The sequence below is a fragment of the Rhincodon typus genome, chromosome 12 (genome assembly GCF_021869965.1).
Source record: "Rhincodon typus isolate 14 chromosome 12, sRhiTyp1.1, whole genome shotgun sequence".
NCBI classification, from domain to species: domain Eukaryota; kingdom Metazoa; phylum Chordata; class Chondrichthyes; order Orectolobiformes; family Rhincodontidae; genus Rhincodon; species Rhincodon typus.
In genome coordinates this window covers 39381699-39398899 of record NC_063343.1, presented here as the reverse complement: position 1 = coordinate 39398899, position 17201 = coordinate 39381699, and the positions used below count along the sequence as shown (strand labels likewise).

General features: G+C 39.9%; 1 protein-coding gene and 1 pseudogene across 13 annotated transcripts in view; one reads left to right on the top strand and one right to left on the bottom strand.

Annotated features, from left to right (window-relative positions):
• LOC109929124 (kelch-like protein 3) overlaps positions 1–17201 on the bottom strand; it is a 129414-nt gene that overhangs the window by 64125 nt on the left and 48088 nt on the right. For all 13 annotated transcript variants that reach the window (XM_020528921.2, XM_048603871.1, XM_048603872.1 and 10 more), the window contains one exon: positions 8740–8902. In XM_020528921.2, the coding sequence (XP_020384510.2) occupies positions 8740–8902 (163 nt within the window). The remainder of the gene's footprint in view (positions 1–8739; positions 8903–17201) is intronic.
• LOC125484566 lies at positions 10097–11989 on the top strand (annotated as a pseudogene).

Genomic DNA, 17201 nt, shown 5'->3' with positions numbered 1-17201 from the left:
TACAGACTATATCTGCAGTCATGTGACTTTAATTCTTCTTTTCCACCAATTCTCTTCACCCCTCCACTACACTTCAGTTGCTTAATGTTTGCCCCAAATTGCTCCAATATTAAGTGACCACAATCTCTTCCAGTTAAAAATTGGAAATGTTGAAGAAATTATGTTCGGTCCATACCACACAGTCCATATCCTTATTACTGTTATGAACGAGACTGGAGATATCTGCACTTGCTCAAGTCCCACTACTCAAAAGGTCACAACGTTGAATAAAAATATATTTAGCCTTTTTGTAGTGCAGATCTCGAGTATTACTGAAAAAAGATAAATTTGTCAAAGCTTTCCATCCTGCACTAAGAACAATTTGCAAGAATATCAATTCAATGGTAAAACTAACATTTATAATGCATGAGAGGTAAATGCTGATTTGTTGAGGTGCTATCATTGAGAATGCACCCATTAATCAGGATCAGCAATTAACTGCTAGGTTTTGTTTAAATTATTTGATTATCCTTAAGGTGTGAAGAACTATACTGACAGCCAATTTAAGATCGGCAATTGGGCTTGTCATGTGATGTCCCTGCATGTGCTTGGCAGGTTTTGGAAGCTACACATATTAATACATAGGGGCAGATGTGGAAACAGAAAGAACATGTACAGACACCTACTTATCTTTCAACTCAACAAAATAGGTGACAGAATTCACTGTTTCGTTTCTCAGGACAACAGCCAGGCCAATCAGAATCAACTTCTCTGTCTTAAAATTTAGAGAAAGCCTGGTATTTAATTGTCACTGATTATTTACCAATGTGTTCTCCAAGGTAACACCTTTACCAATCAGTGACCACTTACCAACCAATTAGCACTCTCCTCTCATACTGTATAAATGTTGGTTTTCCCCTCAAATTGGTACTTTTATGAATTACCCTGGTAAGTGCAAGACAAAAGAAGTGTCTATAATAAGCATGCTTTTTTTCAGCAATACTCAAAAATATATTTCCCAGTTATTGAGGTGACCAATTAAGTACCTTATCTATAAACAAGTTTTAAATAAAAAGATCCATCAACCAGTTTTCTTTACTGAATGCAATTATTGGTTCATCATCAAAACAATTTTTATTCAAAGAAGATGCAATAATTAGTTAACATATTGCAATCTGCAAAATGGAAGGGTGAAAGTTTATCCCTCGAAATAACCCCAAAAGTGTACATACAAACACTCTTTAAGAAAAGAGAATGAAAAAGTATGTCTCTCTGTAGAGGTTCACATCAATGTAAAACACTTAATTTGATGTTTTAACTGTTGTTTTGGCATGTGTGGTCAAGTCACTAACCACACACAGTGTCCCTCAAGTCCTGGCAGATACAACTTTCTCAAGCAATATACTGAGTTATTCCTTCAATGTCCCAGATTACTCCCTGAGGAATAATTAGGTTTCACTCCTGAACTCAACAAGAGGGCTTTTCCTTAGAAATAGAAGAAATCAGCTCGGTAACACTCCCTTACACGTTTCTAGTCTCAAGTAATTCTAGATACCAAAGTACTCTCTGTTTAGTTGAGAGAAGTCTACAGCACAATACGCAGTTAACACAAGTCTTGTGATTTCTAGGAAGCCTCAGTAAAAATATCTCCAACGTCCACAGTGACCTTTGAACAACCTCTTTAAAGAAACCACTGCAGGTATTTCCATCAAACCTGAAATGAATCTATCTTGTCACAACATTTCAAAACTTAACTCCTGGAAGAAAAATTAAATATGAAGCATCTTCATTCCATCAATTTCATCGCTTCCCCCACCTGTGCCTAAACTGAAAATAGGTGTATTCAAGGCCGGCCTAAACAGACTGTAAGCAATCCTTAATGATGCTAAATATTAAATGCCACTGTTGGGGTTCCTGTGGTACTTCCCCATCTCTGAACCTGGAAGTCAGGGTTCAAATCCCACATACTCCAGAACAGGTTAATTCGGAAAATATCTTAAATGCCATTGACTGCTGTCTTAGTGATTGAATGCATCAGGTATTAAATCTACTTCCACCAATTCATAAGGCTGTCAACATTATATTTGTAAACTGGTTTAAATAAAGCTCTAAAAATTGATTTCAAGTAAAAGCCAAGTAGTACAGCGGCATGCAAGAGTTTAAACAAAGCCCAAAGAATGTTAATTGCATCATGCAGTGTGTGTAAAGTCATGTATTACAGAGAATTCAATCGCATTAACATTGACCTACTGTACCACAGAACATGCACCAGACCAGCCAGATTCAAGAAATGGTTTCCTAATTATTAAACAGTAGAAATTCACTTCAGTGCAGCAAGTTACACAACTTGACTAACTTATGCACAAATTATATCACATTTCCAGTAAAATGTTCAAACTTATTCAATATATTTCACAGTACCAAAGAAAGACAGGCAGCTTTATATCATATCTAATCCATATTTTTGATGTGACATGCATCGCAAACTTGAAGAAAACAGTGTATATAAATAGAATACAAAATATTACACTGGCGGCCACTGGGAACTAACCTTTTAGAAACAAAGGCACACTAGAAGAATGAGACGTGCAACCAAAATGTGTGGGAATGCTTAACTGGAAGTCATGCCTTGCAGTTTAAATTCCAACAGGAGTGGGAACAGTTCGATTTTTCTTTCTCTAACCTCCCTTTCCTTAGAACTGTCCACGTTATAAATAATGGTTTAAATAACAAATTACCCAACTTATAGTCCATGTCAAAGCAATTTCTCATATTTTTCAGCAATTGAATTTAAATGTTTCATTGTAAACATTTTGAACAGGACTGTCAACAAAAATTGACAAAATTACAATCTTTGAATTCATTTTTCTCAAAATTTTTAAGTCATTAGGTTAGAATAATTAAAATAGAATATAGCGTTTTATGTCATAAGGTGTTGAAAAAAAATACATTCTTTGGAAGACGAATGGCTAAACTGAGAACCTGGAAAACCTGAGGCAGGGGTTGGAGAGCATGATTATCCTGTGCCCATTGACTGAAACGGCGACATCAAGCCAAGTTTCTGCTGCTTCTTTTATAAATGATTTTTGTATTGTCTTGCTGGTCTGAGCAAGAAGCAATATCATAGGTGGTCAGCAACATTAAATCCTGCTACACCTCTTAAATGGAAGGCATATTGTGGCTGCAGCAGGCACTGGTAGTAAATTGTGAGCTGGATCTAAGCTGGAAAGACAAAGAATGGCTCAACACAGTTCCAAAGTTTTCCATGCTGCACTGGAGGTCTGGAGGGGGAAATGCTATCTGCAGGAGGCTAAGAAGGCCCTTCAGACATATACTCATTAGGCAGTGGGAGCAGATTGCCATGATATAATACTAGCAGTTAGGTCTGAGGACCAGGATGCAGTATAGTTCTTCAAGTGGTGGTATTCTTATGCATCTGCTGCCCTTGTCTTTCTAAATGGCAGAGCTTTTGGGTTTGGAAGATGCTATCAAATGAGTTTTTATAAGTTACTGTAGTGCATCGTGTGGATGCTACACATTGCTGCGAGGTGTGAATGTTGAAAGTAGTGGATGGGGTGCCATCAAGTGGGCTGCATGCGTCAAGCTCGAGTGCTGCTTACGCTGTAAGCATCTAGGCAAATGTTAAATATTCTATCATACTCTTGAAGGGTTTTTTGTTGTAAATGGACATGCACTGGGAAAGCAGGACATGATTTATTTGCCAAGAATTCCTAGCCTTTGACTTGCTCTTTTGGCCATTTATACAGCTGGCCGAATTTAGTTTCTATCCAATGGTAACCCCAGGATGTGATAGTGGGAAATTCAGCGACAGTAATGCCAATGAAGGTCAAGAGGCAAAATTCACTTGCTGGAGACGATCATTGCATTGCACGTGTGGCATAAATGTTACTTAGCATTTAAAGATCAAGCCTGGATGCCGTCCAGGTCTTGTTTCACATGGACATGAACTGCTTTGGTATCCGAAACATTACCAATGATGAGCATTTTGCTATCAGCAGTGAACATCCTCATCTCTGACATAATGGAGAAGAAAAAATTATGAACGAAGTAGCAGAAGATGGGTGTGATTAGAGCACAACCCAGAGGAACACTTTGATCAACGCGCTCAGGCTGAAGTGATTGACCTCCAACAACCATAGCCATCTTCCTTTGTACTAGGTATGATCCCAACCAACAGAGTTTCACCCCACCTCCAATTTTGCTACAACTCCTTGATGACTCACTTAGTCAAATACAGCGTTGTTGTGTGGAGTTCATCTTTGGAGTTCAGTTCTTTTGCCAATGTCTGAACTGAGGTTGTAATGAGGTTAGGTGCTGAATGGCCCTGCCAAAACACAAACTGAGCTCAGGTGAGCAGGTTAACACTTCATAGTACTGCTTAACAGCTTGTTGGCCTCTTGTATCACTTTGCTGATGATAGATGGATAAAATGGTAATTGGTTAGGTTGGATTTTTCTTGCTTCTTGGGGATATGACATATCTGGCTTATATCATAGCTGTACTGAAACAACTTGGCCTGGAACATACATACTTGGTACTATTGCCAGAAGGCTGTCAGGGCCCATGGCCTTTACAGTGATCAAGTTCTTTCAGCCATTTCTTGACATCATGTGGAAGAAATCAAATTTGCTGAAGACTAGCATGTGTCATGCTGGGGACCTCAAGAACAGGCCAAGATGGATCATCTACTCACTACTTCTGGATGAGGATTGTTGCAAATGTGTGAACCTTGTCTTTTGCACTGATATGCTGTGACCTTCCACTATTGAGGATGGAGATATCTGCGGAGACTGCTTCTCCAATGAGTTGTTTAATTATCCACCACCATTCATGACTGGATACGGCAGAACTGCGGAGCTTAGATCTGATTTGCTAGTAATGGGTTCACTTAGCTGTGCTTATGACATGCTGCTATCGCAGTTTGGCTTGCAAAGTAATCTGGTGTTAGGGCTCCACCAGGTTGATACCTCACTTTAGGTCTGCCTGATGCTAGCAAACCCTCTTGCATCCTTCACTGAACTAGAGCTGATCTTCAGGCTTGATCGTAATGGTAGTGTGGGGGGACATGCTGGGCCATAACACCTCACAAATGCTCAGTATTGAGTTGTTAATTTTGTTTGAAGTCTGTCCCATTTAGCACATGAATACTGCAATATGATGCATGGTATCCTCAATGTGTCAAAGGAACTTTGTCTTCCCAAGAACTCTGCAATGATCACTCTTACCAATATGGCTATGGACAAATGCATCTGCTATAGCTAGACAGGGGAGGATAAGGTCAAGTTAAGTTTTCCCCTCAAGAGTTTTTTCACCACCTTCCACCAACAGTCTAGGAACTAAACCTTTTAGAACTGCGTCAGCTTGGTCAATAGTGGTGCTTACTAGCCACTCTTGGACATTGAAGCTCCCAACAAAAAGAGTATACACTCTACCCTTGGCACCCTCAGTGCTTCATCCAGGTGGAGCTCAACATGGGCGACTGCTGATCATGCATTACAACATAATCAGAAGGAGGTTTCCTTGCCCTTGTTTAAGCTGATGCCATGAGACTTCATGGCCCACAGTCAATGCTAAAGTCTCTGGGGGCAACACCACCTCTCAATTGCATTTGACTGCCATCAGCTCTGATAGGTCTGACATGACAGCAGAACAGAAAAGACGTAGGAGTAGTGATGGCAGTGTCTGGAACATACCTGTAAAGTATAATTGTAAGTATGACTATGTCAGACTGTTGCTTGACAAGTCTGTGGAATCCTCCCCACCCCCAAAATTTAGCACAAACTCCCAGATGTTAGTAAGGATGACTGTTCAGGGTCAATAGGGCTGTGTTTGCCATTGTTGTTTTCAATATCTAGGCTAATATGGGTGATCATCCAGTTTTAGTCCTTTCCTTTAAGATTTTGTAGCAGTTTGGTACAACCAAGTGGCTTATTAGGTTATTTCAAAGGAACCAACTACAGAGCTGTGGATCTGGAGTCACACGTAGGCCAGACTAGATATGGACAGCAAAGTTCTTTCCCTACAGGGCATTAGTGAACCACATAAGATTTTACAAATCTATGATGGCTATATGGTTGGCATTTGCCAAGCTTCCCATTCCAGACATTATTAAAATCACATTTCACCACCTTAGTGGGATTTTGAAGTCATGTCCCCAGCCTGGATCCATTGCTGTGACCACTAGGTCTCTGGCAAAACTGCAGCAAATGGACTTCTATATGCATTTTGCTCATAAAAAGAAAAATAACTACTTTCTAAATTATGAAAAATTAGAAACAGTGCAGACCCAAAGAGACTTGGCGTCCAGGCATGTAACATCATTAAAATATATTGAACAGGAAATAATCAAACGTGCTAATGGAATACTGGCATTTATGTATCGAGAGGCCCAGAATGCAAGACGGTAGATGTTTATTAGCCTAGATAGACCAGACCCAGAGAAATGTGAATGATTCTCATCACCACAGCTTAGGAAGACATATTTGCCTGAGAGGATTACAGTGTAGATTTACCAGAATGACATCTGGAGTTGAGGGATTAAATTCAAAGGAGAGGTTGTACAAAGTAGGGTTACATTTTCCAGAATTTAGATGGCTAAGGAGTGATCAAAATTGTCAAGATATCAAGGAGGTAGCACGGAGAAAAACTGTTTCCTGGTTAGGAAGGCTAGGGTTTCAAGAATGGAATTTAGAAACAGCTCTACGCCAAGGATCGTTGTAGTTTGGAACTCTGATCTATACAACAGCAATTCATGCCACATCAATTATCAACTATAAATTGGAGCTTGCAGAGTTTTGTTAGTTAAATATATTATGGAAAATAGGACATCACATGCTTTCAGAGCTAGGCCACAGATCAACCATAATTTCACTAAATGACACAGCAGGTTCAAGGAGATAATTTGTCTATCGTAGTCCGCAAGGTCCTAATTGACCACAATTCCATCACCTACCAACAATATTAATTAATCACACTCCAACACAATGTTCATATGGTTCATCACATCCTCACACATTGTCACTCTTGCAACCCTCACTGACATCTCACAACTGTACTGCACCTATTCAACCATGACAGTAATACTATCCATACAAATTGCATGACTCTCCCTTTCTCTATCACAAGATGATGCACTACCAGAGGCAGCAAGAGATAACCAGAGGGGAACAGACACACCTGAATGCAAGGAAACCCATGCAGGCACCGATTAACATAGAAATGGTCATTGCTGCAGGTGTGAGCAGTGGACTGAATCCATTGAAGATGATGGTATCTCATACCTAATCTTTATTTGCACATTGTACCCTTGTCATATTTTCTTCTGATTTACAAGTCACAGATAGCGTAAACATGCACCATATGCCTCCCTACACCATTCCTGCACTACCACCTTGCCCTTATGCCTTTGCCAGTTCAGCAAAGTGAAATGTGGTCAGGTAGAAAAGGTATATCAAGACAGCAGTGACAATGAAGGCACAACACTGTCATTTAATTTGGCACTGAGCATAATTTAGAAGGGAGCGTAGAGGTTGGGTCTGTACATGGTAAGATACCAAGCAAGTGTAGCCTGCAGCCATGGCAGCAGCAATGATAGCACAGCCACATGCTCATCAGACAACTAAATCACATTTAAGTTCTGCTGCAAAGTACTCAGCTGAGGGCTCTGTGCCATGGCAGAATACAGAAGAATGCTGATAGATCCAGTCAACAAAATATTAGGTATATAGAGAAGCCTGCTCGAAAGTTTACTGTCAGTATCAAGCCATAGAGATTGTGGCCAACTCCATCAGCACATCTGTGGATCCAATCACAATGAGATACCTGATGGACACTGTCTCATTTACCACTGCTACACGGGCACTTTCTAACAGACGTTATAGTGCTGCACTGAAAGCTCAATCTGAATTCTGGTGGTATGCAAAATTAGCTTGTTGCAATCACGGTTGGCAGTGTGCCAAGGGGAAAACCAATCTAGTGATTTTGTCTCAAACAGATTAGGAAGACTGCAGTCCCTCCATCCTAGAGGAGTGGCAATGTCTACGTCTCATAGGTTGATTATGGACAAGGGCAAGGAGCAACCAGAGTAAGAATAAGTAATTGAGGAATGGAAAACTTCAATGGAGTGAAAACTGATCTGCCTTAGATAAATCAAAATCAAAGACTGGCAGGCAAAACGTAACTGAACGATCGGCTGCCTTTAAAAGAGGAGAGAGCTTGAGCGCAGTCAAAGCACATTTCCACAAGGGGTAAAAGTTGGGCAAACAAATCCTGAGCTCCCTGGATAACAAAAAAATTGAAAAGTAAAGAACATTCTGAAGAAGGGTCACTGGACTCGAAATATTAACTCTGCTTTCTCTCCAGTGATGCTGCCACACCAGCTGATTGTCTTGAGCAATTTCCGCTTTTGTTTCATTTTCTTTCATTTGTTCTTTTCTGATCCTTTCCCCTTTACTTGCTTCAAACATACAATATTTTTAATGTTTCCCAACTTTGATGAAAAGTCATTAATCTGAAAAGGTGACTTTGTTTCTCTGTCCATAGATGCTATCCAGCCTATGTATTTCCAGTTTGTGTTTATATTTCGAATTTCTAGCATCCACAGTATTTTGATATTGAACAAAACTTGTCATTAGTTCAAAAATGGAGTTAGATTGTCAGAATACAGGATTAAGAAAACATTTACACTGTTCTGTGCTTTGTTTTGTAGGTTTTAATAAAATCCAAATGAACAGTCCCCACCTGCATATGCATTGGCCTCATCCAGCAGCTCCGTACAGGTATGAACATCTGCAAATGCTCGAATTCCCAGACAGTTGGTTGGATGTAACTGGGATTGCAGAAAATCACAACAAGCAGTTCTTACATCCATTAGCTGCAACAGACTGGCTGCAGGTAAAAGCACCTAGGAAAAAGGAAAGGATGAAAAACAAATTAAATTCAAACTCCAAAGCTCCAATGTAGCTCATGTCTAAGGAAAAATGAAAAAGAGATCTCAATTCAAAAACATAGTCAAATACATAACACAAATAAACCTATTCTCTTAGATTTAACTGTAGAAATCACAAGTGATGAGGTGTGTTTTAAGTCCATTGCAGGAAAAATTCAAACCACTACAAACAGCTAGTGAAGTTTTTATTAAAAAGCAACTATACAGCATTGCAATAATAAAGTTTAATGCCTTATTAAAAAGGACTCGAAGACAACATTGCTCATCATTCAGTATTATCATATCTTACAGGAGATTAAAATAGTATTGATATACTGCAAAACTAAATCTGAAAATCCAGCAGATTACAAATAGCATTGAGATCCTACAGATTTAAAATAGTTTTAAAGGAAGAATAATAATCACATTAATAAAATTGCAGGAGAAATACTACCTTAAAGATTTAGTGTCAGAGATTAGTCAAACAGAATAGGATTGGATATCTTAGAGAAAACAGCTTTTAAAGATATAGAATTGCAGTGGAATTAAATGTTAATCTCAAACTGAACAAGTAAATACACAACCAAAAAGCTCAACAGGTCTGGCAGCATCTGTGAAGAGAAATCAGAGTTAACGTTTTGGATCTGGTGACCTTTCCTCAGAACTCACTGTATTTGTAAATACACTGCTGAATTGAAGAAGACCTTCAGTGGCTGATGTTATAAATCACCAAAATATAAAATTATGCAGAGGTACCTTTGAAGATAATTACTTTAATCCGTGAACAAACAAAATTCTTGAAAGGGTAAGATTTAACAGAAATGGTTAGCTTCCATGGAAATCTGTAGATAATTTAATTAATGATCTCTATATATTAATTGAAAATTGCGACTATGAAGCTTTGAAATTAGGCTTCACTAGAGACAGAATTGTCAATGGAATTATTAATGAGTCTTGTAAGATTTATAATAGTCCAAGAAGATCTGATTTTGGACAAAGCTCTTCAAATTACACTGGAAGCAAACATCAGGAAGACTCTCAGATATATTCTGAGGAGGATTAACAAAAGCTTTATAAAGTATAAACACTCTATCGAGACATATGTGACATCCAAAAAGGTTAGGCCAAACAGTACGTATCAAAAGACTCTGTCAGCACTATGGAACAAAAATGCCTGAAAAACAGAAGCAGTGCCCAGCTATAACTAAAAAAGGCTACACCTTTAAAACTGTAGGTTATTTTCAGAAAATATGCAGATGTAGGACAGTGTTTCTGTGCAGCAGAAATAATAGTAGTTACACATGCAAGGAATTCAATACAGTGGAGTAATTACCATTAGAAACGTTAATCAAGGCATTCCTAGGGAGAATTGTTGAGTAGCATTTGACTGAGCATGTTAATGAACAGCTCATTAATTATAATCTTTATCAAAGGTCGAGCATCGTTGTTCTACCAGATGAAATACCATAGCTGAAGGAATATAATTTACAGCCAACAGAAATGATATTACACAGACCACGTGGAATAACTCTCAAAATCGAAGACATACTACAAGTAACAGTACAACACAAATAATGTAAAACAGTCAACAATGTATACATAATTCGCAACCAAGACTTTTCACTTTTCAGCCCACTGCATGTCTCAAAATACTCTAGGCAGGAGGAGGAGTTCAAAAACTTCAAACTTATCCACTGCCAACCAACCAGTCAAGGGGTAACTGCTAGAAGGCTTCATTGGGCATCCTAGAACCCTGGTGTAAGCCAAAAAAAAAGAAAAAAAATCTAATGAGATGACCCATGATGGCATAAAAAAACATATTTTATATAGCAAAGTAAAACCAACGGCAGCAAGCCAAAAGGAGCTGAAGCAAATTCAACAAGAACAAAAGGGTAACCAAGAATATACTACACATCAGCAATGTTGCATTGAATGCTAGCTCGACCAAAAATCCAGTCGTGAACATATACCTGAAGCACGAACAACATTACAGAATCACAGACAACATTTTAGTGCATAACCAAAGATGATTATGCCAGCTTCCTTTTGGTAAGTTGACCTGGAAGGGCACCAGGGACACTGAGCACTGCCAGGTATACTGCCAGGGCTCAGTCAGCAGTGCAGTGGCCAGAGGTCTCAAGAGATTGAAGATTTCTTAACTCATACAAGGTTCTCATTTCTGGAAAGTATTCCTATCATCAGTGAAGAAAAGTCAGAAGATAAAATTCAGAAAAGTTTGTCGTTCGGGTTAAATACTGACAAAAAGAGATGGACACCTGTAGTTAACTTAAAAAGTTACAAATCCATCAAAGTGAAAGAAAAAAGCATATCATTGCATAAAGAAAGGCAGCAGGCCAAAAGAGTGGGCAGAGAAAGAAAACCAAAGAGACTAAAAAGTTAATAATAAATATTAGTATGTAGGTACAGCAAGCAATTAGGAAAGCTAACAGGACTGGGATTGTCAGCTTGGCCACCAGGACTCAGAATATGTTGGGTGAGAAAGGTCACCTAATCCATGAGCTGGCTGTTGTTCAGAAGCCATTTGGTTTCCAGAGGGAATGCTGAGCTGTATGCTGAATAAGTTGCCGCTAGAGGGTTTTATGCTATTGCTCAGGCAGAATCCCTGCATTACAAGTTGTTAGGAGGCCTGGCAGTACATAAAGACTGCTATGCTGTTCTTTGCCTCATTATGGAAAGTGGGCCAAGGGCTGCAAGGTGGTGGTTTCCAGAAAACTCCGAGGCCAGAGAGCCAAGTCCATTCAATTTGTCAATGGTCTGATAATCCACAGTGGTGACACAATGAACTACTATGTTGATACAGCTACACATTGTACAACTAAGACAGGTGTGTTGGGAATTAAAGTTAGGACCATGCTGCCAGGGACCCAAGTGGTAAAACTGAACTCAAGAAACCCCTGCCTGATCATTGTCAGCATTGCGTAGTCCAAGGATGAGATCTTGCCAATTTCACCTATTTCAGCACAGAAGGGAGGCGAACCAGAGCAATCTGTGATCCAGCAGCCTGGACCAGATCCAACCACATACCTGGTATACCAACACTGAAGAGCAATTTCTAATTTTCTGTATTTGTTCAAATAAAACAAAATAAAAACAAAAGTTTTGTCTATTGTGAGAAGAATCGGTTACAAACAAGGAGGTTATACTTCAGTTATACTTCACTGGTGTACTGCAAAGCATCAGCTATTTTATTGGACAGATGTAAATGCAGTGGAAGCATTTCAGTGAAGGGTTTATCAGAGTAATACTTGGAATGGGCTTATGGAGGAAAGGCTAGGATTGTATCCACTGCAATTTAGAAAAGGAAATGACAAGTTTTTATTTATTTAATCATTTATTTGAGATGTGGGCATCGTTGGCTGGCCAGCATTTATTACCCATCCCTAGTTGCCCTTGAGAAGGTGGTGGTGAGCTGCCTTCTTGAACTGCTACAGACCATCTGCTGTGGGTTGATCTATAATGCAATTAGGGAGAGAATTCCAGAATTTTGACCCAGCGACAGTGAAGGGACGACAATATATTTCTAAGTCAGTATAGTGAGTGGCTTGGAGGGGAACTTGAAGGTGGTAGTATTTTCTATGTATCTGCTACCATTATCCTTCTAGATGGAAGTGGTCAAGGGGTAGGAAGGTGCTGTAAGAGGATCTTTGGTGAATTTCTGCAGTGCATCTTGTAGATAGTACACACTGCTGTTACTGACCATCAATGGGTAAGGGAACTGCTGGCTGTGGATGTTGTGTTAATCAAGTGGGTTGCTTTGTTCTGGATGGTGTCAAGCTTCTTGAGTGTTGTTGGAACTGCACCGATCCAGAAAAGTGGAGAATATTCCATCACACTCCTGACTTGTGCCTTGTCGATGATAGACAGGCTTGGGGGAGTCAAGAGGGGAGTTAGAGTTTTACAGCGCTGCAATATTCTTAATTTCTGACCTTGTAGCCACTGTGTTTATATGATGAATCCAGTTGAATTTCTGGTCAACGGTAACTCCCAGGATGTTAATAGTGGGGGAATTCAGTAATGGTAACACCACTAAATGTCAAGGGGTGGTGATTAGATTGTCTCTTATTAGAGATTATCATTGCCTGGCATTTGTGTAATGTGAACATTACTTGTTACTTATCAGCTCAAATCTGGATATTTTCCAGATCACCTTGCATTTGAACATGGACAGTTTCAGTATGAGGAGTTGTGCATGGTACTGCATATTGTTCAATCATTGGTGAACATCCCCAATTCTGACATTATGATGGAGTGAAGGTTATTGATGAAGCAAATGAAGATGGTTGGGCCTCGGATACCACTCCTGCAGAGGTGTCCTCGAGCGGAGGTGACAGACCTTGAGCAACCATAACTATCATCCTATATGCCGGTTATGATTCCAACCAGTGGAAGGTTGGACTCTGATTTGCATTAATTCCATTTTTGCGTGGACTCCTTGATGACACACCAGGTCAAATATGGCCTTGGCCTCAAGGGCAGTCACTGTCACTTCAGCTCTTGTCCATATTTGAACCAAGGCTGCATTGCGTTTGCGAACTGAGTAGTCCTGGTGGAACCCAAACTGGGTGTCACTGAGCAAGTTACTGCTAAGCAGGTGCTGCTTGATAGCACTGTTGACAACAACTTCCTTCATTTTACTGATAATCAAGAGTAGACTAATGGGTGGTGATTGGCCTTCCTGCTAAAGATGTTCATAAAACACTTCAGTCTTGTCTTTTGGCATTGATATGCTGAGTTCTGTCATCATTGAGGATGTGGCTGTTCGTGGACCTCCTTCCTTCTGTTAGTTGTTTGGCCACTGGCACTGACAACTGGGTATAGCAAGTCTACAGACCTTTGCTCTGCTTGTTTGGTTTTGGACTTGATTAACTGTTTATTATGCTGCTTCTGACGTTTAATATGTATGTAAATCCATATTGTAGTTTTGCTTAAGTTGACACTTCAACTTTAGGCAGAGAGAGCCTGAAGAAGTTACCCTCCTCCCTCCGGACAAACCTCAGGGGATCTCTCTCCCACTGCAACTCTCTGGTCCTCTCCACCTATCTTCTCCTCTATCCACCTTCTATCCGCCTCCCCCTCTCTCCCTATTTATTTCAGAACCCCCTTCCCCTCCCCCATTTCTGATGAAGGGTCTGGGCCCGAAACGTCAGCCTTCCTGCTCCTATGATGCTTGTTATCTCAGATTCTCCAGCATCTGCAGTTCCTACTATCCCGACCATAAAGTTATAAATTGTTGGCGTATACAATTCTTGTCATTGATGGCACACAGTACCTCATGGATGCCCTGTTTTGAAATGCTGAATTAATTCTGAATCTATCCCTCTTCACACAACTGTTTACGCCACATAACAGAATAATGACAAGGACTCTCCAATTGTTTTTCCCACAAATGCTTTCGTGGACAAACACTTTTTTGCTAGGTAGGTTAGTGAGGATATGGTTAAGTAGTTTTTCATTCCCCACACCCACCATTTTCCTGATGTTTTTGTCGCTACCTATGCCCAGCCTGACAGCTTGTTCAGTAACAGTGCTACCATGCTGCTCTTGATGGACATTAAAGTCTTCTACACTGAGTATGTCAATGACCTTGCTGCTCTTAATGTTTATTCCAAGAGGTATTTAACATTTAGAAGCACTAATTCATCAGCTGGGGAAGAACAGTAGGTGGTAATCATCAAAACAATTCCAGGCCCATGGTTTGTCATGAAACATTGTCAATTCTGGGGAGGGGGACGGGGACACTACCTCATAATTGTCCCACACCTTTTGGATCTGTTCTGCTGTTGGAGAAGAATACAAGGATGATGAGTGAGAAGTTTGAGACAGTTACAGTGCACTGGTAGGTTTACTACCACTTTGTTTCTGCCACTGGTGGAAGCTGATAATGCACTCCATTTTATGCAGCAAGACTTTTTCTGTTCTAAGCAGTTTTGAGAAAAAGAAATTTGAGGACAGATATTTTCTTTTGTGGCGTTTGTACTCTTTTCAGTTGTTCCCTCTGTCATTATTTGGGCTCATTATAGATATTTCTTCTTGTGGCTTCACATAAAAATCCCACGACCCTTCTTCGAAACAGAAGACCCTTCTGAAGAAGGGTCACTGGACTCAAACATTAACTCTATGTCTCATTCCACACATATTGCTAGACCTGCTGAGTTTCTCCAGCAATTTCTGACTTTTGTTCCATATTTCCAGCATCTGCAATTCTCAGGTTTATGTTATGGCAGATGGTTGCTTCTTTGAAACAAATACTTTCTTTCATGTAGTATCCTAAATATTTTAGGCCAAGCAATTCTTTCTTTTACACCTTGTTCTGGATCTGTGGACATTGGTCTGTCTTCCGAGGAGTTGCCTGCAGCTCATCTCCATTTTATACAAACTAATCTTTATTATAAATCTTCTGATATATCTGTGTTGAAGTATGCAAGAATTTTATTTTAGGTTAAAATCTCTTCAACTGTCCTCTGCGGATGTCTTCCTGGTGAACTAGATATTTTCACATCCTCAAACATGGTACTGAAGCTACTTGCTTAGCGTTACCTCTCACTGATGTTGATAACTTTTTTTGAAAGACAAACAATTGAAATGCTGTCCTTAAACCTGTGTCAACTCATCTGACAACAAAGTCAAATCTGTTGTATCCATTTGTTCACCATAATATTTTGCTTTTTGAGAAAACTAACTGAAATTGTTCAGTGACCTCAAATTGACTGTACTACATATTAACAAAGGAACAGAAGCAGGACAGAAACTCAACTGGGCTCGCCCTTTAAATGCAATGGCTACAAGTGGAGATCAGAGGCTCTGACTGTTGCAGTGAGTAACTCATCTCCAGACTCTCCTAAGCCTATGCAGCATCTACAAGGCACCAGTCAGCATTGTGATGGAATACTCCCATTAGCCTGGATGAGTGCAGCTCCAACAACACTCAAGAAACTTGACATCATCCAGGAGAAAGCAGTCTGCTTGATAAGCACCACACGGACAAGCATCCACTCCGTCCACTATCAATGCTCACTAGCAGTGGTGCGTATGAATTACAAAAAGCACTGCAGAGATTCACACAAGATCCTTGGATAGCATCTTCCAAACTCATGGCCACTTTTATCTAAAAGGACAGCAGATACAATGAAACACCACCACCCGTAAGTTCCCCTCCAAGCTACTCTCCATCCTGACTTGGAAATATAATGGCATTCCTTCAGTGTCAGTTTCATCAGGTCAAAATCCGGGAATTGACTCCCTAAGAGAATTGTAGGTCTACCTACGGCATGTGGACTGAGCAGTTCAAGAAGACAGCTCACCAGCACCTTAAGGGCAACTAGGGATGGGCAATAAATGGCAGCCCAGTCAGAAACACCCACATCCCAGGACTGAGTAAAAAAAATTGCTAGTTCATCCTGATGTCAACAGCAGGTCCCCACCTTCACAAAAGCCAGTCTTCCGTCCTATATTATATCAAGAAACAGCTGAATATGTTGCTCCATCCAATGACCCTGAACATCATGGCTTTGCACAGAAGACTTGTGCTCCAGGAAATTACTTTGGAGTTCCTGAGAGATGGATCCTAAGTCCCACTATCTCCGGCCACTTCATAAATGAAGTTCCCACATCAATAAGATCAGAAGTGAGAATGTTTGCTGATGAAAGCAGGGTGTTTAATTTGCTATGGACCAGATCAAACTCCCTCAAAATATTTTAAGAAGGTAGCCTAGGCTCTAACTTTCTCTTATTTTAAAAGATAGATGTGATGTACGTGTTCCAGATGTGATGTGACTGGTCAAACTACTCAACAATAAGCAAAATACAATTTATTAAACACTGTGGTTAAAATACAAACAAACAAAATAAAGAGGAATTTAGAGTAACAACTATTGGAAATCACAACCGAATAATAAATACAGTACCTAATTAATTGTTCTAATATAGTAACATCCCATAAACACTACTTGGCAAAAAGGTAAATTCAGACACAGATTCTTACATGCAGTTCTCCGATCCAGAAGGAAACAACATCAAGAGAGATTTCAGAGAAAGTGGCAAATAAGGTCCAACACTTCTGGGACCCCAAACAGCTTCTGACTGCTACAGCTAAAAAACTAAAAACCCCTGGTCTGTGAAAGCTGGCTACTCCCCTTCCACTGTTACAACTGTTATAAAAAAAACCAAAAGGCCTGCCAAGTTATTTACTTAGACAACAAGGTGCAGGGCTGGATGAACACAGCAGGCCAAGCAGCATCATATGATGCTGCTTGGC